At 39.1% G+C, this 27,338-nt stretch overlaps 1 protein-coding gene across 1 annotated transcript in view; it reads right to left on the bottom strand.

The window, feature by feature from the left end:
- Positions 1-27,338, bottom strand: part of DNAH3 (dynein axonemal heavy chain 3) — a 221,999-nt gene that overhangs the window by 71,774 nt on the left and 122,887 nt on the right. Inside the window, exons 32-40 of the mRNA XM_053556151.1 lie at positions 26,965-27,056; positions 24,847-25,066; positions 24,119-24,253; positions 20,617-20,728; positions 18,555-18,796; positions 15,744-15,844; positions 14,574-14,679; positions 12,317-12,446; positions 9,836-10,081 (exon numbers count right to left, since the gene is read on the bottom strand). Of these exons, the coding sequence (XP_053412126.1) occupies positions 9,836-10,081; positions 12,317-12,446; positions 14,574-14,679; positions 15,744-15,844; positions 18,555-18,796; positions 20,617-20,728; positions 24,119-24,253; positions 24,847-25,066; positions 26,965-27,056 (1,384 nt within the window). The remainder of the gene's footprint in view (positions 1-9,835; positions 10,082-12,316; positions 12,447-14,573; positions 14,680-15,743; positions 15,845-18,554; positions 18,797-20,616; positions 20,729-24,118; positions 24,254-24,846; positions 25,067-26,964; positions 27,057-27,338) is intronic.

Raw genomic sequence — 27,338 nt, 5'->3', positions numbered from 1 at the left:
GGCCCACATAAGAGAAATAAAAATTAAATTCAAGAGGTAGAGGGAGAGAGTTTGGTAAGTTCCCACCTATTAGGCACAATGTGGGGATATAGGGCACACTTCCTGGGTGAAGGACATGAGTACAACTTGTACTTTGGACTTTACGTTACAAACACAAATTATGTAACCTAATTATATGTACTATCATACTGACCTGCCATTTTTTAAAAAAGTGCTTTTAAGAAACAATGATAGATGAAAATAGAATAAAAAATAGAATATATACCATTATGGCAACTATATAAAGAGATAAAATCAAGTGGAAAGGCAAAAGGAAAGATTCTTTGAAAAGTGAATTACCTGGGATAGGGTGGTATGCACAAAGAGATAGTTATTGATCATTTCTGTTTAATGCCATCGAGTTGTTTTTATAATAAAAAAGTGGACTCTAAAAGGTTTAATCAGTGAAGTATTTTTACCTCTTTCCTTGATGATGTTGAGATAGGGCTAATTTGTACCTTAATCCAGGAACAGTTAGGCTAAAGAGAAAAGATTTAACTGAGTAAAAGTGAATGTACCAGCCTTGTGACCCTGGCCAAGGTTACCATTTGCACATTTGTAAAATGACCCTGATTTTATGTTGAGCTTGGAAAACTACTGTGGAGACTGAATGAGATATGTGTGTGAAGCTTCCAGGATAGTCCTGGGCACACAGAAAGGCACTGGGTCTCTTTCAGTTCTCATCCAAGTAGTGGCTCCTGTTTTCTTTGCATTGTGATTGTAACTCAAACTCTGGTGCAAGGTAGAAATGGGAGAAGACCAGAAATCAAAGGAAACAAATGATTTCTGTTACCTCTACCACAGCCCACTCAGCTCTGTCTTCCTCTCCTCCACTTGAGAGAATAAGGTAAACTTTTCAACTGAGAAGTGACTTTTCATAGGTCACACAATGAATAGGTTAAAAAAGGGAAATTTAGCACTTTCTAGACAAATAAATTCCAGGTTGACAAACAAGGATCTATGTCAGATGATGTGAGCCCAACCTTGTGAGAATCCCTTCAAAGTCTGCTTGCTTTCCTTAATGTACACTCCCCAGTGTGGTTCCTCCAGCACTTACTGAGAAATCTGTTTATACCATGGCCCTTAGACCATGAAAAAACCAGAATGTAATGTCTTACAAAGAGAGGAAAGGACTTTCTGGAGTTCTCACCATTAGAATTTTAACCCGGGGCCCTTGTGAAAAGGCTAGAAAGACATTTTAAGCCTCTAAAGATGGTTACAAGAAAATACGATTGAAGCCAGGCATAATCCCATCTATATAAAATGTCCAGAAAAGGCAAATAAATCTATAGAGACTATATTAGTGGTTGCTTGGTGCTAAGAATGAGAATAGGGATTAAATGAAAATAGATAGGAGAAACCTTATTGAGGTGATGAAAATGTTCTAGAACTGGATTATGGCAATGGATGCACAACTAGGTAAATTTACTAAAAATCACTGACGTGTACACTTAAATGAGCAAATCTTATAACATGTAAATGATAACTTAATAATGTTATATAAAAAGAAAGCGGACGCAGCACTTAAGCACTTAAAAACAAACATTTTGATTCAAATGTGTTCTGGCTAGGCACTTCCCATTTTCCCACTAAAATACTTAAAAAGACTTGGGAGAATAAAAGAGAAATGATGTCACAGAAAACAAAAACTGAAAGATTCTGGGCAAAATCTCCTCTAATTACAAAGCAGATGAAATGGATTGAGAAATCTTACCTCAAGAGACTGAGTGAGGAAAGAAAGTTCCCTGATTCTCTCCCAAAAGGCCATCCCAGGATGCAGGTTATACTGTGTATATATACTACACAGAAAATTAGGCAGCTGTTCATCTGCCTGCTATGTATTAACCTGGCAGATCTGTCTCATCCTCCTCTTGCCAGACCATCTTTCTAGGGCTGAGAGGATGCAGGTTCGCAGACTATAACGAGTAAGAAGGAGATAGTTATGGCACCTTAAATTCAGTGAGGTATGTATGTCTCTCCAAAGTAAAGGGCTGCAGAGCTCCTCCATTGAAGAGCTTTCTTTTTTCTGAATTTGAATGCTCACAGATGAAACAAATAGAAAAGGCTCTTTCCAACAGATGGCATTAATTGATGACAAGCAGCCACCGATTCTTGGCTATCCCATTGCTCCTTAACCCAGTGCAGAATTCATAGCATTTGGGTTCCTTTTAAAGATGTTTATGAATAATGATTTACCCTGATTGTGTCCAAAAGCAGTGAGAATTTTGAAAACTAGCAGGAAGAGAGAAGCATATGTTTACCACAAAGACAAAGCTAAAGCTTAGCTTTCCATGGATGTGATCATGTTAGTTACTTGTAATGCATCATTTTAGTCTTACCAACAACCTTCTCTGAATGGAATTTGCTTTTCTTTCTTTTCTTTCTTTCTTTCTTTTTTTTTTGAGACAGAGTTTCACTTTGTTGCCCTTGGTAGAGTGCCCTGGCGTCATAGCTCACAGCAGCCTCCAATTCTTGGGCTCAAGTGATTCTCTTGCCTCAGCTTCCCAAGTAGCTGGGATTACAGGTGCCCACTACAATACCTGGATATTTTTAGAGACAAAATCTCCCTCTGGCTCAGTCTGGTCTTGAACTCATGAGTTCAGGCAATCCACCTGCCTCAGCTTCCAGAGTGCTAGGATTATAGGTGTGAGCCACCACGCCCGGCCCTGAATTTACTTTTAAAAGAATTTGCTGCAAAAGATGTGTGAAGAAGCCAGTTTGCAGTGTGTGCTGGGAATTATCGTTTGTGTCATGCTGCATCAGTTGAGTAAGACATGGAAGGAGGAGAGGGGGCCATTGCAATAGACTGGAGATGTTGCAGGGGAAGTTACCTAGAAACTGAGTGGGAGCTGTGCACATCATTGACCCTCTAGCTACATAAGGAAAGGAAAGAAGTCACCACAAAGTAGGCCAAGAGTAGAGTCAAGGGCAATTCATGCACTATCTTTGCAGACACAAGAGTGTAAACAGATGGATCCTGAAAGATGAGGATGGCAGAAAACAACATATGGGAACTATGAAAAAATATTGCAATGTAAAGAAACATGATTAGCATGAAGAGTGTACCTCTGAAGCTTGTTTAATGCAGGACTCGAAACTAAATTTCAAGAAACTATTGGTATCCTTAATAAGGTTCAGAAAGATATAATTTGTTATGAGGTAGGAATAGAAAGCCATAAGGAAAAACCGAGCTAAGATAAACAGGCAAGATGAGCCAAAATGTGAGATGGATGATCTAATAGAGATGATAATGATAACACCAATAAAAATTGCTAATGTTTCTTTAACATTTTCTACATACCATGAAGTATTTTTACATGTATTAACTCATCTAATCCTTATAAAGACACCATGGATAATATATCTTATATTATTGTCCCATTTAATAATTGAGGAAACAGAGAGAGTATAAGGAAGTTCCTCAAGGTCACACAACTATTAGGTGGTGGAGCCAGGATCCAAACCTGTGTGTCGTGACCCCTTTTTAATAATGAAAATACACTGCGGCATTAGGAAGGTTGAGAACCACTGGTCTAAAAGCACAGAGTGTGTGCTTTTAATCATTATGCTAAGAGAGGCTGGAAAGGAAACAAGATACAAAAGCACAATTAAAATCTTTCAAGGCAGGGCGGCGCCTGTGGCTCAGCGAGTAGGGCGCGGGCCCCATATACTGAGGGTGACGGGTTCAAACCCAGCCCAAACCCAGCCCTGGCCAAACTGCAACAACAAACAAAAATAGCCGGGCGTTGTGGCGCGCGCCTGTAGTCCCAGCTGCTCGGGAGGCTGAGGCAAGAGAATCACGTAAACCCAAGAGCTGGAGGTTGCTGTGAGCCGTGTGATGCCACGGCACTCTACCGAGGGCAGTAAAGTGAGACTCTGCCTCTACAAAAAAAATTAAAAAAACAAAATCTTTCAAGGCAGTAAAGAGAATAATTGAAGTTGTGGGTAACTGCTATAATGAAAAGTCCACCTAGAAGGAACAAAAACACAAAAACAAGGAAAGAGGAAACCACAGACATGGAAGCTGGAAAATAAAAATTTCCCTCACTGATGGAAAGGACATATCACATTTCAGACAAAATAAACAAAAGCAGACCTACATCTAGACACAGTCTGTAAAAGAAACACAAATAAAAACAAAGCCTACAATAAAGCATTAGTGAAAGAACATATGAGAAAAAACTACTGCTATATATATAATTCAACCTCACTTCTAACTAAAAAGAGAAGGAATTTAAACTAGATACTATTTTAACATTTCAAATATGAACAGAATGCCAAAATACATGAAGCAAAACTGATAGAATTTCAAGGAGAAATTCTAGACAAATTATACTTTGATACTTCAATACCCCACTATCAGTTATTGACATATAATAGAAAATGAGTGTGAATATAGTTAAATGAATAGCATAACATCAATCAACTGTATCAAATTGACATTTATAGATTATTTCATCCAACAACAGCAGACTACCCATTCTTTTCGAGTTTACATGCGCTATAAAGCCTTTAATAAATTTAAAGGAATAGATATCACACGATACATACTTTTTAGGCCTCAATGGAATCAAACTAGAAATCAATAAGAAAAAGCTGAAAAATCCCCAAATACTTGAAGATTAAGGAACACACTTCAAAATTACCGACAGGTCAAAAAAGTCTGGAGAAATTTAAAAATATTATGAATTACATGAAAATGAAAATACAACTTTTAAAAATTTGTGGGATGCAGTGAAAGCAATGCTTAGAGAGAAATTTATAGAATTTATGGAATCTATGTATATATTAGAAAATAAAAAAGATCTGAAATCACTAGTCTAAGAGTCCATCTTAGGAAAGTAAAATGAGAAGAGCAAATGAAATAAAAAATGAGTAGAAAAAAGAAATAAAAACGATTACAAAAATAAAAAAAATCAATGAAATTGACAACAGAAAAATAACAGAGAAAATCAAAGAATGTCTAAATAAATGGAGATACAATCTATTTCTATAGAAAGGAAGACTCAAAATTGTTAAGATGTCTGTGCTTTTTGAGTTGATCTATAAATTTAACACAATCTCAAAAAATCCCAGCAAGTTCTTATAGATTATTGGCAAACTGATTTGAAAGTTTATATGGAAAGGCAAAGGACTCAGGGTAGCCAACAGGGTTTTTTTGTTGAAGAACAACAAACTTGGAGGACTAAATTACCCAACTTCAAGACCTACTATGAAGCTATAGTAATCAAGATGGTATTAGTAAGACAATAGCTAATCAGGTCAATGGAACAGATTAGGGAGCTCAGAAATAAATTCACATAAATGTAGCCAAGTGATTTTTGACAAAGGAGCAAAGACAATTCAATTGAGAAAAAAATAATCTTTTCAATATGGACTATTTGGTCCTGGACTCTGTGTGTGTGTGGGGGGGTGTGCTTGTGTGTGTGTGTGTATATATGTATATATATATTATACAATGTATATATATTCAAAGAATCTTGACACAGACCTTACATATTGTCACAAGATTAATTCAAAATGGACCAAAGACCTAAATATAAATACAAAACTATAAAACATTTGGAAGATGACATAGAAAAAAATATAGGTGATTTGGGGTTTGGTGATAACATTTTAGGTACAACCCAAAAATACAATTTATGAAAGAGAAAAATAGAAAAATTGGATTATATTAAAATTAAAATCTTCTGATATGCCAAAGATATTGTTGTTTTTTTTTTTTTTTTTGAGACAGAGCCTCAAGCTGTTGCCCTGTGTACAGTACTATGGCGCGCGCGCGCTCTCTCTCTCTCTCTCCATATACATATACATATATATATATATATATATATATAGTTGTTGTTTAGCAGGCCCGGGCTGGGTTTGAACCCACCAGACCTAGTGCACATGGCCGACACCCTAACCACTGAGCTATGGGTGCCCAGCCCAACCCCTGGATTTTCAATCTGGAATATTTGTTTGTTTGTTTGTTGTTTGTTTTTGAGATAGAGCCTCAAGCTTTCACCCTGGGTAGAGTGCTGTGGAATCACAACTCACAGCAACCTCCAACTCCTGGGCTCAAGCGATTCTCCTGCCTCCACCTCCCAAGTAGCTGGGACTACAGGCGCCCACCACAATGCCCGGCTATTTTTTGGTTGCAGCCATCATTGTTGTTTGGTGGGCCCAGGCTGGATTCGAACCCACCAGCTCAGATGTATGTGGCTGGCGCCTTAGCCCAAGATATTGTTAAGACAATGAAAAGATAAGCCACAATCTGGGAGGATCACTTGGGGCCAGGAATTTGAATCTACAGTGCTATGATCATGCCTGTGAATAGCCACTGCACCATTGCACTCCAGCCTTCTTGGCAACACAGTGAAACCCCATCTTCAAAAAGAAAGGAAGGAAGGAAGGGAGGGAGGGTAGAGAAAAAAAAAGACACAGCTCATTTAAAAAACGGGAAATCTTTGTTATAAAGTGATTTTTGGTCGCTATGTTAACCAGTTTGATGTAAACATTCCAAATTGTATATAAAATCAGCACACTGTACCCTGTAAATGCAGCAATGTACACAGTTAGGATCTAATTTAAAAAATGGGAAATCTGAACAGACAGCTTACCAGAGATATACAGATGGCAACAAGAATATGAAAAGATGCTAAACATGTGTCATTAGGGAATTACAAATTAAAACATCAATAAGATAGTACTACACATCTATGAGAATGGCTACAAAACAAACACTGACAACATCAAATGTTATATAGATGTAGGGCAACAGGAACTCTCAGTCATTGCTGGTGGGAAAGCAGCATGGTTCAGCCACTTTGGGAGACAGTTTGGTAGTTTCTGACAAAGCCTAACACAGCCTTAACATAGGGTCTAGCAATTGCACTTCTAGCTATTTATCAAATAGCTATTTATCAAATTATGTCCACAAAACATTTACATGAATGTTTATAGCTGCTTTATTTATAATTGCCAAACATTTCTATTCAGTGATAAAACATAAGCTGTCAAGACACAAAAAGCCATGAGGAAACTTGAATGCACACTGCTAATTGCTAAGTGAAATATGCCAGCTTAAAAAGGTCATGCACTACATGATTCCAAGTATATCACATCCTAGAAAAGGTAAGACCATAGAGATAGTAAAAAGATCAGTGGTTGCCAGGGGCTCAGGGGGAGGGGAGGATGAATGAGTGGAACACAGGATTTTTGGGGTGGTGTAAAACTATTCTGGATGATACTGTAATGGTGAATATATGACATTGTACATTTGTCAAAACACACAGAACTACAGGACACAGCGAACCTTCATGCAAATTGTGTTAATGAACTTAGTTAATAATAATTTACCTGTATTGGTTCACCAATTGTAACCAATTGGTTAAATAATACCACAGTAATGTAAGATGTCAATAACAGATGTTCGTGTGGATGAGGAACACACAGGAATTCTGTGTACTTTCTGTGCAATTTTTTTCTTCTTCTTATTTGAAGGATACTGCACAATTTTTCTATAAACCTAAAATTGCTTTAAAGCTAATGCCTGTCAATTTTTTTTTTTAAACAAGAAGAAAGTTAAAACGAGATGCTGTTTTCATGTCAAATTGCTCAAGATTTTGAAAACCCAATGGTCAGTGTCAGTAGGGCACAAGGGATGTTTAATATCAAAAAGCTTTAAAAATTTTGGTTTTGGCTTTTGACTCAGAAACTTTATTTCTGGGAAATTATGTAAGAACATAATTATGCATCAACTAAATATGTAGCTACCAGAACTTTGTTTATTACAACATTGTGAATGATAGTAAACATAAGCAAGATAAAAGTATAGAATGATCTTATATTTATAGTACTAAATCTAAAGGCACATATACACATAGGAAAATATCTAAAAGGATGGTCAACAAAGTGTTAATAGTGATTTCTTTTTTATTATATGTTCTTTTAAAATTATATTATCCTATTTATATTTTTCTTAAAAAATAAAAATAAGCCTCACACCCACCAGGATGGCTATTATAAAACACACACAGAAGAGGTGGGTGGTGGCACATGCCTGTGATTCTAGCACTCTGGCAGGCTGAGGCAGGTGGACTGTTTGAGCTCAGGAGTTCAAGACCAGCCTGAGCAAGACTAAGACCCCAATCTCTCTCCATCTATAGTCCCAGCTACTCTGGGAGGCTGAGACAAGAGAAATTCTTGAGCCCAAGACTTTGAGGTGCTGTGAGCTATGACACCACAGCACTGTATCCAGGGCAACAGAGTGAGACTCTGTGTCAAACACACACACACACACACACACACACAGAGACAGAGAGAGAGAGAGAGAAAATAACAAGTGTTCATGAGGATGCAGAGAAATTGGTTCACTTGTGCATTATGATGGTATAGCCTTCATGCAAATCATTATGGAAGCTCCTTAAAAATTAAACATAGGAGAAGTGAGTGGAGCTGGTTGAGACTTCAAAGTCTGAAAATGCACAGCCATGGGTTCCAGGATTTTTGATTGAATCCCACCAATGCATGAGCCTCTGCAGAGAGAGAGCATGAGAGATGGAGATGGACAAATTTAGAGCTGCCAAACACGACGCCATCTAATGTAAAAGAACTCCTCCTGGACAACTGTCAGTCAAATGAAGGCCAAACTGAAGGCCTCACAGATGAATCTGAAGAACTGGCCACCCAAGTCCCCCTTAATATATACAATGTCACTAGCATCCCTGGAAGTTCCTTCATGGACTTTCACATACTTTTTCTTTTTTTTTTTACAATCATAATAAGTAACTCTGTTTGGAAAATATTTATAATATGAGCCTTTTTATGTTACAGAAATATTAAAAAAACATGAAAGTAAAAATATAAAATGTTGATATTTCTAAACAGGGCATTATCACCAATCTTAATTTTCTTCTATTGCCTTCTATGTATTTTCTAAATTGCATATGTCTTACTTGGATGGTAGGAAGGAACAGTAAAAGCTACCTAAAAGAAATATTGTTCTTAAGTATGACATAAATGATGTCACACCCAAAGGAGAATATTTATAGCCATTAAACGGCTGGAAGCAATCTTTTTGAACATAATGTATGTGGAAAATTGGAAATATTTCAGTATGATACTAGATATAATGACAACATTAAAAGAAATATTAATACCACAATCACCATGATATGAAGATATGTAAACACTCAGAACGGAAGTAGAAATGAGTAAGAAAAAAAGTGATTATATTACTCATTCTGTTTGGGTGATGAAATTATGAGTAATTTTTGCAAAAATAAAACTATGTCATCTTTTTCTAAATTATAAAAGCAGTTAAATATCCCCTAAGATTCTGATTTCAGGACCATCCATCTCTTAAATGTATGAGCCATCGCAATCAGGCAAGAGAAGACAATCAAGGGTATCCAAATGGGGTCAGAGGAGATCAAACTCACACTCTTCCCAGATGATATGATCTTATACCTGGAAAACCCCAAGGACTCAACTACAAAACTCTTAGAAATGATCAATGAATACAGCAGCATCTCAGGATATAAAATCAATACGTACAAATCAGTAGCTTTTGTATATATCAACAACAGTCAAGCTGAAAAAATAGTCAAGGACTCTATTCCTTTTACAGTAGTGCCAAAGAAGATGAAATATTTGGGAATTAACAGTTATGAAGAAGTAAACCTACCTGGGAAAGCTGCAAAATCTTCCTCGGCTCTTATAAGGGGTTTGCGTGGTCTGCACATTTTGATTAGGTATGGGACACGTAATTCAAACTATTATACTACAATATAAAAAATAGGTACTAAATTACCTTTTTCTGGAAAGATGTTGTTTTTGGTGAGTTTGACACTTTTGGGCCTTGGGTGGTTATTGTCCATGCCCATGATCAGGTTGCGGAAATACATATCAAATTTCTTCCTGCTGTCAGCATTGATGGTGCTGGCTAGGGTCCACACCAAAGAAAAGAGGAACAGTCCTTGCAGCCAGAGGAAGATTTGTTGACTTGACAAGCTTTCCTGTGCATCAGTTTCCTCCTCTTCTGTTTCCCTGATTTCATCTAGGAGTGAGAAAAGAACCTCAGGGCAAGGTGCATAGAGCCCCTTTGTGAACTGGCAGGTTTTACCCTTGTAAGACCTCAGGATGTGACCAGATCCTTTATCACATACATGTTTTTATGGTGGTAAAATACATACAACATAAAATTCACCACACGAACACTTTTAAGCGTATAGTTCAGCAGCATTAAGTACATTACATTGTTGTGCAACCATTACCACCATTCACAGAACTCTTTTTACCTTGCGGAACCAAAGCTCTATACCCATTAAACAATAACTTCCCCTCTCATCCTCACTTCATCTCCCTCATGACCAGAACTCAACTCACTCTATCTCCCTTGTGATCAGAGTTCTACTTTCTGTCTCTATAAATTTGACTACTCTGTGTACATCATATAGTATTCCATACGGTCATTTTGTGACTTATTTTACTTAGCACAATGTCTTCAGTATTCATCCATGTTATAGCACATGTCAGAATTTCCTTCCCTTTCAAGGCTGAATAATATTCCATTGTATGATTATACACATTTTGTTTGTCCATCCATCCACTGATGATTATACACATTTTGTTTGTCCATCCATCCACTGATGGACACGTGGGTTGCTTTTGGCCTTTGTGAACAAACTGCTATGAGCATGATTGTACAAGTATCTGAGTCCCTGATTTCAATTCTGTGGCTATATACCCAGGAATCAAAGTGCTGGATCATGTAAGTGTATGTTTACTTTTTAAGGGAGCCCCCAAACTATTTTTTCACAATGGCTATGATATTTTACATTCCCACCAACAGCACACAAGGGGTCCAACTTCTCCACATCTTCAACAACACTTATTTTCTATATATATATTTTTTCATTCTAACTGTCCTAATAAGTGAGGTGTAGTATCTCCTTGTGGCTTTGATTTATATTTCCCTAACAATTAGTGATGTTGAACATCTTTTCACATACTATATACATTTGTATATCTTCCATGGGGAAATGTCTATACAAGTCCTTTACCCATTTTTTTTTTTTGTTTTTGAGACAGAATCTTACTCTGTTTCCTGAGGTGAAGTGCAGTGACATCATCATAGCTCACTGTAGCCTCAAACTCCTGGCCTCAACCAATCCTCCTGTCTCAGACTCCTGAGTAGCTGGAAAAACAGGCACATGCCACCATGCCAGGCTAATTTTTCTATTTTTCTATTTTTTGTAGAGACAGTCTTGCTCTTGCTCAGGCTGGTCTTGAACTCCTGGTCTTATACGATTCTTCTGTCTAAGCCTCTCAAAGTGCTAGGACTACAGGCATGAGCCACTGTGCCTGGCCACTTTACCTATTTTTGAATTATGTTGTTTGCATTTTTGTTGTTGAATTTTAGGGGTTCTTTATAAAAAAGTAGAACCTCTGTAAGTTGACCACTTCAGAAACTGTAACAAACTGGTCAAAATATGGAGGTAGTCAACTTAAGAAACTAGGCCTACTGTACTGACACATAAGGTGGTGCATGTCTGGTCTATGGAAATTAGGTCAATTTAAGGAGGCAGTCAACTATGGAGTTTCTACTGTATGTTCATGTACTAGAAGGTATATAGAAGATTTATCTTGAGTTTCAAAAGCACCATCATGAAAAAGAAATTTGTATCTGTAAAAGTACTGCAACTGGACACATCATTGTCATTTTGGGGAGAATTCATTGAAATTTGATTTATGTAGATAGTTACCAAAATATCTGATTTTACCTTGGAAAGTACATAAATCATAGGTTTAAATGTCCTGAAAAAGTTCTCTAATGCGGACATTACTCTGATTTGTTTTCTTATAGTGTATTTATACGTTTTGTGGATTCAAATTTTTGCAATGTAAGTTTTCTTAACATGTGCAAACTTCCTATGTATGTTTCCAGAAAATTTTTTCCTGAGATACATGCTTATGTGTCATCTAAATTAATCACCTTCTAGATATCCTTGTGAGGGAAACAGGATGGGAATTATTACTCCCATTATGTGGATGAGGAAACTTAGATTAAAGAAGGATGGGGCAATTTGCTCAAGAACACCCCCCCAAAACAAGATTAAACATGTGGACTTTGCCCAGTGAACTCTACTGTCTACACTCCAAAGACTTTCTTGTTTTAGACCAAATATCCAGTCCCAATATAACTCAAGGGGGGCAAAAATGGGGCTGAGCAAAAGAAATAGCCAAGGCACTCTAAAACCCACATGGCTGAAGAATCATGGGTAGCACTTACCAAGCAAAGAGGAGTACAGTCTCATCATCGAGAAGGAAAGGTGGATGGGAGATGTTTGGACAACAAATTTACACTGAAGGCGACAAAAGTCCAGGCAGGGCTGGACAAGCCACATGAACATGTCATTGACCTGAGAGTAGAAAGCCGTGTCAGATCTGGAAACATTATCGGAAAGTTAATTGAAGACCAAGAGCTTGGTCTACCTTGGGAGGCTGGAGATGCTGGTAAGACTGCTAATTACTTGTGAGTGCAGGTACACTGGGGGAAACTCTTGTCTCAGCTTCCTCCTTAACGGTTCTAAGATTGTGCTGCCCATAAGGCATGCTGACTCAGTTTCCCCTGCATATACCACTGCCCAGAGCTGGATATTCAGAGAGGCTCAGCAATACTCAGGGTCAGCTATAGAATGCACAACCGAACTATTATATCTGAATTTGTTTTTATAAAAATATTAGAAATTCTTAGTAAAGTATCTCAAGAATGAAAAAAGAAAAAATGTGCAATGTTCTCAGGAATTGTAAACAATTAACTTACAGAGACAGGTAAGACCAGACTCCTGGATAAAGTGGCCATAGGAAGTATAGAGCTAAGTATCTGGCTCACTTTTAGTAATCCCGTATGTGTATGTATGTATATATGTACTTATTTGGGCGTGTCATGATTCTTCTTTCTCATCTCTGCTCCCCACTCCATTTGTTCTTTTTAAAAAATTATTTGACTCTCTTTTCTCCTAGTGTTTTTTTCACTTTTGTTGCATTTTGTGACTTTCTCTCTACCAATGTTTCTTTTGGAAGGAGGCAGGCCATCATTAAGGATAAGTGGATAATGTGTGTTTGTATATATAGATGCATTTTATGTATATTTGAGTATACATGTATATATGAATATGTGGTTTATTCATTCAGTCAACAAATATTTATTGAGCATCTACCAGTTGCATTGTAGTAGTGCTGGAGATAAGTAATGGACAAGATAAACAAAACTCCTGTCTTCAGGGAGCTTACAGTCTGAGGCATGGAGAAAAACAATAAGTAACTGAACAAGCAAGGAAATAAATAAAATTCTTACAGGTCATGGAAAGTACTAGCAGGAAACAGAAAGGTGTTACGATGTAGAATAGCAGGAAAAGTTTCTATAGGATGCCTAGGGAAGGCGTCCAGGTCTTTATGACAAGACTTGGATGAGAAGGGTGAGCCATCCATGAGATAAACTGGGGCAAGATTTCCAGCAAGAGGAATAAAAAGAGCAAATGCTTTGAGGTGGTAAAACCTGGGGTTGTCCTGGAAATAAGACAGGACAAGCTGCAGGCTAAGGAAGAGAACAGGTGATGAGATTGCACAGGCAGGCAGGGCCAGATCACATAGTCTCACAGGCCCTGACAAGGAATAAGACTTTGTGCTAGGACATTGGAGAGTCCTTAAAGGACTTTACATGCAGGGGAACTTGGCAGCTTTGGTATGTGTATGTAGATTGGTCCTTGAATGTGCATGTTGTCTATGTATAAACGCATGTGTTTACATGTTATGTATGGATATAAGAGGTGACAGACATGGAGCTGTCCTACATAATCCCTAGGAGTGTTTCCATAGCAGGAATAGAACCCAACTCAGACACTTCTTGAATTCCTCAGAGAGGACTTTCCTAAGGCCATTTACTAATGCAGCAAAGAGCAAAAGGAATCAGTAACAGCTTCTCCCTTCCAGCTTCCCTGGCCTAACAGTGTACAGATACATACCGAACCTGAACTTTTCTACTTCTTTTAAGTAGAAAGGAAGGGAACAGTCACTCAGAGTAGCTGCAACAAAAACATTTCTAGCTGGTTCTAGTTCTCATGAGCTGGGAGGTGTGGAGTCCAGGTTATAGGGATGGGAAATGTCAGCACAAAAAGGAACACAGCTCTTCCTAAACTGGCCCATCTCTAGAGAAACTTCTAGAGACATATGAGCTAATGGAGCAATGAGGACCAGGGGAACATTCCAGCCACTGTAAAGAATGGTCCTCAGTACTGGGATTCTTTGCTAGGGAGTGGAGGAGTGATGCAGAAAGAGGAAGAGGGAAGATAAATTAACTTAACCACTTCTTCCCTACCACGTGAAGAGGAAGTTGGAAAAATGGCCCGCAGCCAAGAAACAAAGATAACTAGAGACGGCCAGGGAATCCCTTCCCTCTTTCTGTCTCCTAAACTTTGAAGGTGAAGATGTGCCTAGAAGGCCCTTGAGATGAGGAGTAGGGGAGGAAAGGGGGTCAGAAGTCTCACCAATTCCTTGTGCTCATCACTGAGGCAGGAGGGCAGGGTGTCCATGTATGAATCCTTCAGTGGCTTCCAGCCTAGCTGATGGGGTTCCATGTAGATCATCCCACACCTGGGAAGCACAGACAGAGAACCTGTCTAGGTGGTATCTTGCTTGTTCTGAAAACCAGCTAACATTCATTGAGCACCTACTGCATGTCAGGCACCATGGTAGGCCTTAGTGGATCTTGGCAATAACCTTCATTTAACCACATGGTCCTTGTCATCCTCTTCCCCCGGGATTCCTCACTTGAGATAACACAGCATCTTAAATCTTGTGTTCACCTTTCCTATGATCTCTTTCCTTTATATAGTTTTATAGCATTTCCACATATGTCTAACATGTATATATTTTTATGTTAGTTGCTTTTAACATTGAAAATGGGTACCATACTGTAGGCAATAATATGGGTTTACTTTTGTACATAAAATTGCTAAATTTTATCTTTAGGATAGTTAATAAGACTTATACATATAGTTGCATGTCTGTGTAGCTAATTTATTTTGAATGCTATATATAAATATCATAGTTTCTGACTATATCATATTTTGTTATTTCACTCCTGTTAATGGGCATTTGGGCTGTTTCCAAGTGTTTGTTGCTGTGAATTGTACTACTATGAATATTTTTGTACAGATCTCCTATTGTACATGGGCAAAAGTTTTTTCTTGGGCATGTACATAGGAGTGGAATTACTAGGTCATGGGCATATGAAGCTCAATTTTAGGAGACAAAGTCAAACTCTTTCCCAAGAGCATGCTGGATTTTACACTCCCACTAGTGGTGTGAATTGAGGACTAGTTTTATGACAAATCTAAGTGTGTTAAACAGGGGATCTACTAGGGCTGAATCTCACTTATGTAGTTTTAGAGCAGGCATCCTCAAACTTTTTCAACAGGGGGCCAATTCACTGTCCCTCAGACGGTTGGAGGGCCGGACTATAGTTTAAAAAAAACAAAAAACTGTGAACAAATTCCTATGCACACTGCACATATCTTATTTTGAAGTAAAAAATAAAACGGGAACAAATATAGTTCACACTGCCACATGTGCTCCGCAGGCCGTAGTTTGAGGACCCCTGTTTTAGAGCTTTTCCTCCTGCTTAGGGCTGGTGGGGCCAGTGCAAACTGCCTCACCTGCTCACAGTGGCTGGCGAGGCCTGTTCGAGGTCAGCCGGCTCAAAGATCAGGCTCATCTTGGGGCTCATCTGGATAATCTCTCCACTCATTAAACACAGCTGAACATGCAAAGCAGAGGGAGATGGACAAAGAGGTTAACTTCCATCTGCAAGGGCAAAGAAGGTCTTAACAAAGACAAAACTGGTTTGAATTCATTCCACAAGTATTTCTTGAGCATCCAATATGTGCCAAGTACTATTCTAGGTACATAAAATAAAACAGACCAAAGTGCCTGTCCTCTTGGAATTTACGTTCTGCTTGGAGGAGACAGAAAATAAGCAAAATACATAGTATTTAACATGATGGAAAATGTTCTGGAGAAAAATAAAGAAGACGAGGGGGATGGGAAACTCTCAGTCATGGTTGGGTGAATGGCAATTTTAAACAGGGATGTCAGGAAATCACTGACCTTGGAAACAACCTTTGGTGAAGAATTGAGAAGTTATCAGACCAGGCCAAGTTGCATGGTCCCCTTCTAAGTATTTAACATGAAACTTAACTACACATCTATATCCTATTTTACTTGCTCAGGTCACTCACAAAAGACTCCTTTTTTGAACAACCACATGGACTAGTACAAGCTGGAGTGACAAGAACCTTTCCATAAATCTTTTTTGGAATGGAATGAAAAACCATCAGGAGTCCTAGTGTTTAGCAAGCATGGCCCTGCCGAAAGCAGTGCAATTACATAGGAAAGGCGTGGAATATATACTAAGTCACTGGTGTGGTTTCCCCTTTGACAACATAGATTCTAGTGAGGTGTTTAAGTCTTAAAAAATAGGCCTAAGGCCTTGGTCTCTGAGAAAAGAGGAGGAAACACTAAGATCCCTTCTGTTTATCCTAATTTGTGGTTAAAAACTTCCCTGAACATTATTCTGCTCACATCAAACACATCTTTTTTTTTTCAAACACATCTTGAAACAGGTCACTGCATGCGTCTCCAGAAAACTGTTATGGGGCTGACACCACCAGCCATGTCAACTCCGAAGATAGAGAAAAGTAAAATAGAACCCACACTTCTGACTGTAGTTTGATTTACACCCAGAGCCAAGAGGAATCATTAGGAAATTCACTGATTATGACCCTCGTTATATTTATAATCTCAAGACCAGCTGATACATTTGTAAAATTAATTTATATAAGATAGCTCATATCATGTAACAAAACTTATATCTATTTTTATATGTTATATAACCAAAATTACACACATGCTATAATTAGTGTATGTCTATAATTTGGATAATTAGGCCTTTCATTGTTGAGCATGACTCACTCTTGGTCTTGTGACATTTAAACACAATTAGAAAATATATTTTGATTAGATAATGATGTATATTTAGTGTAAGAACTCTTCCTTGAAATGGTGATAAATTTTCTTTTCTTTTAATAGTTATAGAGCACTTGCTATATGCCAGGCACTATTAGAAGCAATTTGCAGATACTAATTAATCTTCCTAAAAATACTCTTAGGTAAACACTAATATCTCCATTTTACAGATGATGAAATTCAGGTACTGAGAGACTGAATTGCTTGTCTGAGGTTATACAGGTGTAAGTGGCAAGGCCAGGATTTGAACCCAGGCTGTCTGGCTCCAAGCTTTTTAGCTACTATATTTACTGGGGCAGAATATACTATTTCCCAAAGATTGCTGCAATGAAGCCTCCCATCCCATATGCACTTTTGCATTGTCACCTTGCCCTACTTTATCAAGTGATAGAGTCTGTTTTTCTACTTCTTGGGTATGCCCTGTGAGTTGTTTGACCAACAGAATTCAGACAAAGTGATGCTGTGTCAGTTCTAAGCATTGCCCTTAATTTCTTAGAAACATCCATTTCCTGCCTCTCGGAAGTCAGTCACCACATAAGAAGTGCTACTACCCAGGGACCATCATTGAGAAGCCCAAGCCACGTGTAGTGGCCTGAAAGATGAGATGCTATTTACAGAGAGAGAGAGGAAGAGAGAGAGGCCAAAAGCAAATGAGCCTCAGACATCTTGGCTGTGGTTCTCCAGTTCTAACTGGCCCAGATGACATCATAAGAATTATAGATCAGGCTGGGTATGATAATTCCTGCCTGTAACCCTAGTACTCTGGAGGCTGAGATGGGAAGATCATCTGAGCCCAGGAGTTTGAGGTTGCGGTGAGCTATGGTGATGCCACCTCACTCCAGCCTCCAGGTGACAGAATGAGACTCTGTCTAAAAAAAAAAAAGAGAGAATCAGAGACCAATTGTCCAGCTGAGACCTTTCAAAATTCCTAGGTCACAAAATCATTAGAAATGATTGTTTTAAGCCATCAAGTATTAGGGTAGTTTTTAATACAGCAACAGACACCAAAATGCATCCCACATACTACAAGTCAGATATTCCGTATGTACAATCTCATTTAATTATCAACAACCCCATTTTCTTTCTTTCTCTCTCTCTCTTTTTTTTTTTTTTGAGACAGAGTCTCACTATGTCACCCTTGGTAGAGTGCCGTGGTGTCACAGCTCATAGCAACCTCCAACTCTTGGGCTTAAGCGACTCTCTTGCCTCAGCCTCCCAAGTAGCTGAGTGCCCAACACAACACCCAGCTATTTTTTTGTTGCAGATGTCATTGTTGTTTAGCTGGCTTGGGCTGGGTTTGAACCCGCCACCCTCAGTGTATGTGGCTGGCGCCATAACCACTGTGATACAGGCACTGAGCGTCTTTATGTATAGTTTTTATCAATCATTTACTTCAGTAAAAGAGTTTATATCTCAGCCATGTAAAACTGATATCAGACTACCTTTTTATTGTCATCCAGAACAGTGTTCATGTTTTCAATCCAAACAGCATCCACTGGCCCATCAAATATAATCCATTTGCGGTCATCAGATACTGAAGATGCTTGTTCCCGGAAAGCATTGGCAAGGACACCGTCCGTCCACTCATGGCTCACTGGGTCAAAGTATCCATAGAGTTGCCCCATTGTGATAGCCTTCGGGTTGATGATTTTGTACTCCACAGCAAACTCCTCCATCTTGTTGGCTATGGGCAAGAAGGTTTCAGTGTCAGTTTACAAAGGCTTTGGTGAGAACAGAGTGTTAAACAAGAGATAATGCCATCTCCAAGATCAACCAACCTTTATCAACGTGCTATACAAGAAAAGTCCTTATAAAATGTGTTCTGAGTCCTAGTAAAGATTGGGATATCTGGATAGGCAATGCTTTAAATTGTTGGGTTGTTATAGTCATTAGTTTCTCACTATACTTTCTTCTGAGCCTCATTTCAAACAGGGCAAACATGTGAGTCACATCCAGGACTAAAGAAAACGGAGTGGGCCTCCAAGAACTCAAGCAGAAAGGGGGAGTGATGCCATATCCTCAGTCTTCTTTATGCACCTGCTCTCATAGCCACCCTAAGCTTTGACTTGAGACGAGGAAACAGCTGACAAGTAAAGAGGTTCTGGAAAATGAAGGTTACTTTTCTTTATCTGATGGGCTATTTAGCTCTGAAGCCTCTTTCTCAACTGCTCAGTGTCAGTTGTTCCTGAGATATGCACACTGTTGAAGTACGGAAACTCAGCGGGGACAGACAGGCTAATGGATAGCACAGCATACACATTTAATAACAGAACATGATTATACTTTTATATGATCCTTCAAAGAAATGAAAAGTTGATGTGAGCCATGAACTAAAGACACATCTGCAGAGCCCTAAGGCAAAGATGATGGGATAGCTTCTTTTTTTCTTCATTCAGTTTCCGAACTGAAATTAATAAGATGAATAATATTAAAAACATAAAATTAATAATGCCAAAAATATTGCTTAAATTTGAAATACCCAAATTAGTTATTAAGGCAGAGAATAGTCCTCAAAACATAACCTTAAAAACCAACAACAACTCAATCATTAAATGCTTTTTTTTTTTTTTAAGTCTCACTTGGTAGAGTGCTGTGGCATCACAGATCACAGCAACCTCCAACTCTTGGGCTTAAGCGATTCTCTTGCCTCAGCCTCCCAGGTAGCTGGGACCACAGGCGCCTGAATGTCCGACTATTTTCTTATTGCAGTTGTCATTGTTGTTTAGCAGCCTCAGGCCAGGCTTGAACCCACCACCCTCGGTGTATGTGGCTGGCATCATAAGCACTGCGCTACAGGCACTGACCACCAATCATTACATGTTAATACAACAAAGGCTGCTTTTCAATACCACAGGCTTGTGGTTTATAAATCACAAACAAAGAAACAAAAACCCCCAAACTTTTCTGGCAATACACGTAGTTTCCATTTGTTGAGTAGGCACCATGCTAGGTTATCTGCCTGCATAATCTCATTTCATCCTTTCTGCCATCTCATTTTACAGCTGCAAAAATGGAGGATAAGAGAGGTTCAGTCATTTGCTAAAGTCTGAGTGTGGTTCAAAAGTAGGAGCTCTTACCCTCTACCTTAAAAGGTAGGACAGAAAGAAAAGAAGGAAAGAAAAAAATAAAAGAAAGGGAAAGAGAAGGGAAGAATCAATGGAAAAAAGAAAAGGAAAGGAATAAAACTATGCAGTGATTTGCTTGTAGGCTAATTTACTTTAGGCCAATGACAGAAGTTTCTCTCTCATTGGGGAACCTTTGATGAAGCCACTGTTCAGCACTTGAGAAAATTCCTCCAGCCTTAACGACATGCATTAAGAAATCCCTTGTTAGAATTCCCGCTTCCCCCACCCTGCTTGCAGACATCTGTGTGCCACGTTCTATTTCTAGCTCTGATGTCACCATCCAGGGCTGGCAAGAGTCACAACCTGGCATCAGCTCCAGGGAGCCAGCCAACTGAGTGGGAGTCCTGTCCTCCCTGGAAGCCAGGGATGGGAACTTTACCTGCATGTAAATCACCCAGAGCTGCAGCCAACACTTTATAAGCACAAGTCTTGCCGCCCATGGGGTCTCCAACAATCATATAGCCATGTCTCACCAGCATCATCTCATAGATCTGGGAGGGGAGACATCATTCATATAAGAAGTTAATCATTGCATACCTCCCCACACCACAAGTTAGGCAGAAGCCAAAGAGGAATGAGTGATCTGAGGGGGTATTGTCAAAGTCACTTCTACTTCTGGTGAACTAGGATTCTTTCTGTGATATATTGTTTAAATACCTTATGGATGAATAAATATATGTGTGTGTCTCTGACTATTTAAGGATAGGGACTCCGTGCTCATACCACTGTGGTTATGATGCTGGCCACGTACACCGAGGCTGGCAGGTTTTGAACCTGCCCTGGGCCAGCTAAACAACAATGACAACTGCTACAAAAAAATAGCCAGGATTTGTGGCAGGTGCTTGTAGCCCCTGATACCGTACACACACACACACACACACACACACACACACATATACACACATACATATATATTTTATTTCTATATATATTTTTTAACTTGGAAGGTTGAGGCAAGAAAATCACTTAAGCCCAAGAATTTTAGGTTGCTGTGAGCTGTGACGCCATGGCACTCTACTGAGAGTGACATAGTGACTGTGTCTCAAAAAAAAAAAAATAAATAAAGGATGTACTACTTGCTCTGCCTCTACCTATGTGCTGAGAATCAAGTGATTACCCAAATTACTTAATCTACTTGGGTATCATTAACCATCTTTTACAGGTGAGAACACAGAGCTCAAGAGAGGTTGTACAACTTGCCCAGCCTCATCAGTGGTAGAGTCAGGATTTGAACACAGGGCTGATCAACTTCAGTGTATAATCTGACACCATTGCCATTTACTTTTAAAGAGGAAAAGAAAATGGTGGTCATTTTAGAGAACTGCATTTCTACTGGAAACCTCCTTTCTTAAGGTCCAATTGCGGTTCTGACTTGATTGGAACTCTCAGTAGGTGAAGATTATTTTCTGAGCCAGGCTCTATGATGTAATGTAATGTTATCCCTACCCCTGAGAATCAACAGCTATGTGGAGGCCCATTTCTTGAAGGTTTTTGATTGTTGCTCTCTTTCTGTGACAAGTAAGCCATAGTAGTTCAAATGCAAAAGTTTTGGTCATTTATTTATATTTATATGGAATTTTATGGAGTTTTTCCCAGTTCTCCCTTTAGACTGTGAGTTTCTCAGAGAAAGGGAGAATGTTAAATTTTTTTACTTTGTAGATTATGTTCTTATTATTTTTCACCTTGGAGATGAGCAATAAGGAAGATCTAAATGAAGGCTTGGTGGCTCATACCTATAATCCTAGGACTCTGGGAGGCCAAGGCGGGTGGATCATTTGAGCTCAGAAGTTTGAGACCAGCCTGAGCAAGAGCAAGACCCCTTCTCTACTAAAAATAGAAAAATTAGTCAGGTATTGTGGTGGGTGCCTATAGTCGCAGTTACTTGGGTGGCTGAGGCAAGAGAATTGCTTGAGCCCAGGAGTTTGAAGTTGCTGTGATGACGCCATGGCACTCTACCCAGGATGACAGAGTGAGACTCTGTCTATAAATAAATAAAATAGTGACAATGGGGGTGGTAGAGGAGAACAAAACAAAATCTCCAACCGTCAAGTAGGGCTGACATTCAAGTAGGTTTGAAAGACATTTCAGATTGAATAAAGATGAATGGAGTTGACTGTGCCTCAGAAAGAGGGAGGAAGACACCAATGATTCAACAGCCTCTCACTTCCCCACTCCCAACATCCTGAAATGGACTCTCTTGTGACATCAATATATTAACACAAAAGGGAAGGTGACTCAGATACTTTGTTTTTAAAAAATTACCTTTTTTGTTTGTTTTTGAGAAAGGGTCTCACTCTGTTCCCAGGGCTTAAGGGCAATGGCAATATTGCAGCTCACAGCAACCTCAAGCTCCTGGGCTCAGGCAATCCACCTGCCTCAGCCTCTCCAGTACCTGGGACTATGGATGCACACAACCATGTGACTGGCTAAGGTTTTCTTTCCTCCCTCCCTCCCTCCCTTCCTTCCTTCCTTCTTTCCTTCCTTCCTTCCCTCCATCCCTCTCCCTTCTTTTCTTTCTTTCTCTCTCTCTTTTTCTCTTTCTTTCTTCCTTTTTTGTAGAGATGGGATATCAATATTGCCCAGCCTTATTACTTTGTTTTTGAAAATTGTTAACAAAGCTATATCAAAGTTCACCCATAGGCCTGCAAACTACTTTGAAATACATCAAAAAGTAAGATGGGTGGGTAAATAGATAAGTGATAAAGCAAATACCATAAAACACTAATAGTAAAATCTGGATGGTGAGTATGTGGATGTTCTCTGTATAATTCTTTCAATTTTCTTGCATGTTTAAAATTTTTCATAATAGTATACTGCAAATTAAAGTCCAGACCCAGTTAAAGAATGGTACGTCTGTAAAATCCCAATGATAAATCTCAATGACAAAGTCAATATTGGGTTAAATAAATTGTGTGAAAAACTAGATCCCTTGATGATATTATAGGGGGGGAAGCCCTCTATTTTTAACTGTAAGGTAGTATGAGCTCAGAATCTGGAGACCTAGGTCCTACCTTGATCTTTACTTTTAACCAACAGGTAACTTTGGGAAATGATATCAGTGACAATGATGACGATTGTGGAAATGGTAGGCTTGGTAATAATATAGTGTCAGAGCGGCCAGCTGTGGTGGCTCACACCTATAATCCTAGCCTCTGGGAGGCCGAGGCAGGTGGATTGCTTGAGGTCATGAGTTCAAGACCAGCCTGAACAAAAGCGAGACCCTGTCTCTACTAAAAATAGAAAAACTGAGGCAAGAGGATCTCTTGAGTTCACTGTACCCTACCCAGGGCCACAGGTTGATACTCTGTCTCAAACAAACAAAAACAAATATATACAGTATCAGACACTGCATCTAATAGTTCACATACCTGTTCTCTCAAAATCATTTTCTAGGTGGCTCACACCTATAATCCTAGCTCTCTGGGAGACCCCGGCAGGAAGATCCTTTGAGCTTAGGAGTTTGAGACCAGCCTGAGCAAAGAGCAAGCTCCTGTCTCTACTAAAAATAGAAAAACTAGGCATTGTGGTGTAGTCCTTTTGTCTGTAGTCCCAGCTACTTGGGAGGCTGAGGCAGGAGGATTGCTTAAACACAGGAGTTTTAGGCTGCCGTGAGCTATGATGACGCCACTATGTGCTAGGCTGGGAAATAGAGTGAGACTCTGGTCTCAAAAAAACATCATTTTACAGATGAGGAAAGTGAGGCTCGGAGTGGTAAATAAATTTGCCTAAAATCTCACAGCAAAAAACTAATGGGGGTGATTAAGTGGCTTTTGCTTGTTACCTCCATTTGTCCTCAGGCATCTGTTATTGCTGTGAGTTCAGTTCCAACTGACACTAGCAAACAGTAAAACAGGCGCATTTATATGGGAATAGGAACCAACCTGGATAATTTTCCCAATAAACCAAGGAACTGGCTGGAGTTTCATCTTTTTGATGTTCGCATTTAGCGCTTCCAGAAAAACTTCATAGTCTGGCTTTGGAAGAACAACTCCAGGAAATAAATCTGATATAATTCCCTATTAACAAGAATTTAAGAGAAGGTAGAAGGGATAAAGAATCAGGTGACCTCAATATTTTCCTAAAATGAAATCTATAGACAGCAGACATCCTTGAAAAGTTACAAACCTCATTTTTCCTGCACCGAAAACTCATCTAAATTTACAAATGTCAACACTGTCTATAAAACATATTTTTTTCCCAAATAATTTTAAAAGTCAGCAACTATTTAATAAATCTTTCCTATCTTCCAGTTAATGTACTAGTAATGAATAAGATAGTCACGATTTCTGTTTTGGTGGAGCACATAGCCTAGCAGGGAAGACAGGCATTAAATTCATTACAAAATGAAAATAATTACTTTAGGTAAATACAACTTGACAAACCCAATAGCAAATATTATCCTATCAGTGAAACTATTTTTGCTAAAAATCAGGGTGTAGACAGAGATGTTTGCTATCCCCATTGTCATTTAACATTTGGGGCCAGGTTGTCAGGCAGGAGGGACGCTGGTTGGAGAAGACAGGATGTCAGGTGATAGTGCCAAAAGCAAACATTACATCTTCAGAAGCTGAGCCTTGTTCCATGGCTAGGATCCCAAACATCTGCATACCTGAAACAGAGGGACATCTTGAGCTAAGAACTTGGCCAGGTTGACATCAAGCAAGGCCCGGAGCAGTAAGACGCTTTCACCCTCCTCTGGATACTTGAGCTTCAGGTTGCCTGCAGCAGTGAGCACAGACTTTACTGCGCGCATGCCGTAGTCATAGTGATGCTGGGAGGAGAGTTGTTCTGAGCACAGGCGGTAGGTCGCAACGATCTTCTGGGCGAGGCTGGGAAGGCAAAGCCATGTCTGCAGACCCCCAGAGAGGACCATGTCCTGCTTAGCAGACATTCCCAGAACCCTTGTTCCCTCCCCTTTCAGAAACCAGGCTTGCCCATGTACTTGATGGAGAAGTCCTATCATTCGAAGGTCTTTTAATAAAGTTACCAAATAAGTCTTATCATTTGGAGGTCTTTTAATAAAATTACCATAATGAGCTACAGGAACATTATAACTCTTTTTCAAAGTTAGGATGAAAAAAGCAAACACACACACTAGGTATAACATGCACTGTATATGAAATATGAGTTATATACTTTAACATGTATATATGCACGCATGCACCCACAATTATCCACACATACAAGTTAGGGACGAATACATCAAACTATTAATAGTGTTAGTCCCTGGAGAGTAGGACTCAGTTACTTAAGGGGAAACCCACTTTTTTCACTTCTATAACATTAGAATTTTTTCTTTTTTCTTTCTTTTTTTTTTAAAGTAATGCTTTAATATTATCTAACATTAGAATTTTTTCAATGTCTGATTTTTTTAAATTTAAGAAACAATTCAAAATTTAATCTACTCATCACAGAACACACGTACTTATGTGTACTACCATTTCTTATTCTTCCTGGCACACAGCTGGACCACATTTTATAGCCTGCCATACAGTTATGGGAGGTCACATTTTGAGTTCTAGCCAGTGAAGGACAGTGACATATGCCACTTCCAGTGCTGGCCCACAAACACTCCTCCTTGACATGCTGTGTGCCATCTATGTGTTGTTGTACATATGAGATAGAAGCCTCCTGAGCCCCTGAACCATCCCAGGGGTTGGGGGATGGAGGCTGCTCCTGACTACAAATGCCCATTTTGGACTTTCCGTGAGTGAAAATTAAACTTTTGTTATGTGAAGCCATTGGGATTCGGGAGTCAGGGTTACCCTAACTAATATACTGATGTACATTCTCCTTATACAGATCCTCTCTACAAAACTGATTTACTTTAAAAACAAAGACTTTGTCCATGATGGGCATCAGTATCTAGTGCAGGGCTGGGCCCAAGGTAGGAGGCTCAGTGAAGATTGCTAATTGAATACATGAATGAATTGAATGGGCAAATCAATGCAATCCAGGTGTACTACAGAGAAGTTAAATTAAACCTTATATGACTAAGGCTGTCTGTTAGGCTAAGAAGGGGGCTACATTGAGAATTTCTATAGCCTCTTGAATTACAAACAAGGACACCCAGCCACAAAGATACTGAGAGTCTGGTGGAAACATCTGTTGTTAACAAAAAGGCAATTGATGATGGCCAAGACAATGTAAAAGATTAATGTAAAATTTGGAATAGATCCTAGACATTTTACAATGCTTATTCATAACACTTGGTATGCATAAAGACATTATCGTGTGTGTGTGTGTGTGTGTGTGTGGTGTGTGTGTATGAAATGTGTGTCTAGAAAACTGGATAATACTTGAATGAGAGGTAACCCAATTGATTGGAGTAAATAAATATTATATTGATGACAATTTAATTGCAAATTATATTATATTTTCTTCTTCCATCTTGGAATAATTTCATGTTTTACAGTCTTTCTTTAAGCCATTTAATAATGTGGGTGTGGCTGTGTTGGAGAGATAGGGGAGGTATGAGTAGCTACTTTTTAAAATAGAGTCCAGGTGTATTTAAAGGGAGAAGAGTCTCTGTCCTAGGAATCTGATTCTAGTCAGAAACGGGATCAAGACCAAGGCCAGGGTTCTATGCATTTGGATCAGCCAGTGAGTGGGACCAAGTTTCTCACACTTCGCTCTTCTTCCAGTGGGAAAACCATTTTGAATCTACCATGCAAAGGGCCACTCTTTAAAGGCCTTTAGAACCCACTATAAAACCAAGGTAACATACCTTCTGGAGTCCAGAAACCCCATAGAGTAGAGGGAGATTTCTCCAATGAGGGCATAATCTGGCACCATCATGGCCACTGTCCGGAATAAGGCCTGGAAAAAAAAAAAAAAAACCCAGCCAATCAGAACGTAAATATGTGCTGGGAAAAGCACATATCCAGAGGCAAAGGGAAGTAGTATGATCATTCAGGCCCCTCTTGTGACAATCAAGAAAAGGGGGCTGGAGGAAAGTTCATTCAGAGGGACCACCTTCAGTGGACAGATCTGTAGACAACTTAAACAGTGACCCTTGTTTGAGTGCTGATTGTTTACTCTTTGCCATTGGTTACTATGTCTGTATTCCCCCTCGCCCATGAGACTTTTCTAGGGAGGTGG

Source organism: Nycticebus coucang, chromosome 12, assembly GCF_027406575.1.
Source record: "Nycticebus coucang isolate mNycCou1 chromosome 12, mNycCou1.pri, whole genome shotgun sequence".
Lineage (NCBI taxonomy): Eukaryota > Metazoa > Chordata > Mammalia > Primates > Lorisidae > Nycticebus > Nycticebus coucang.
Note: the sequence above shows the minus strand (reverse complement) of the source record. Positions and strands in the feature narration are given on the sequence as shown.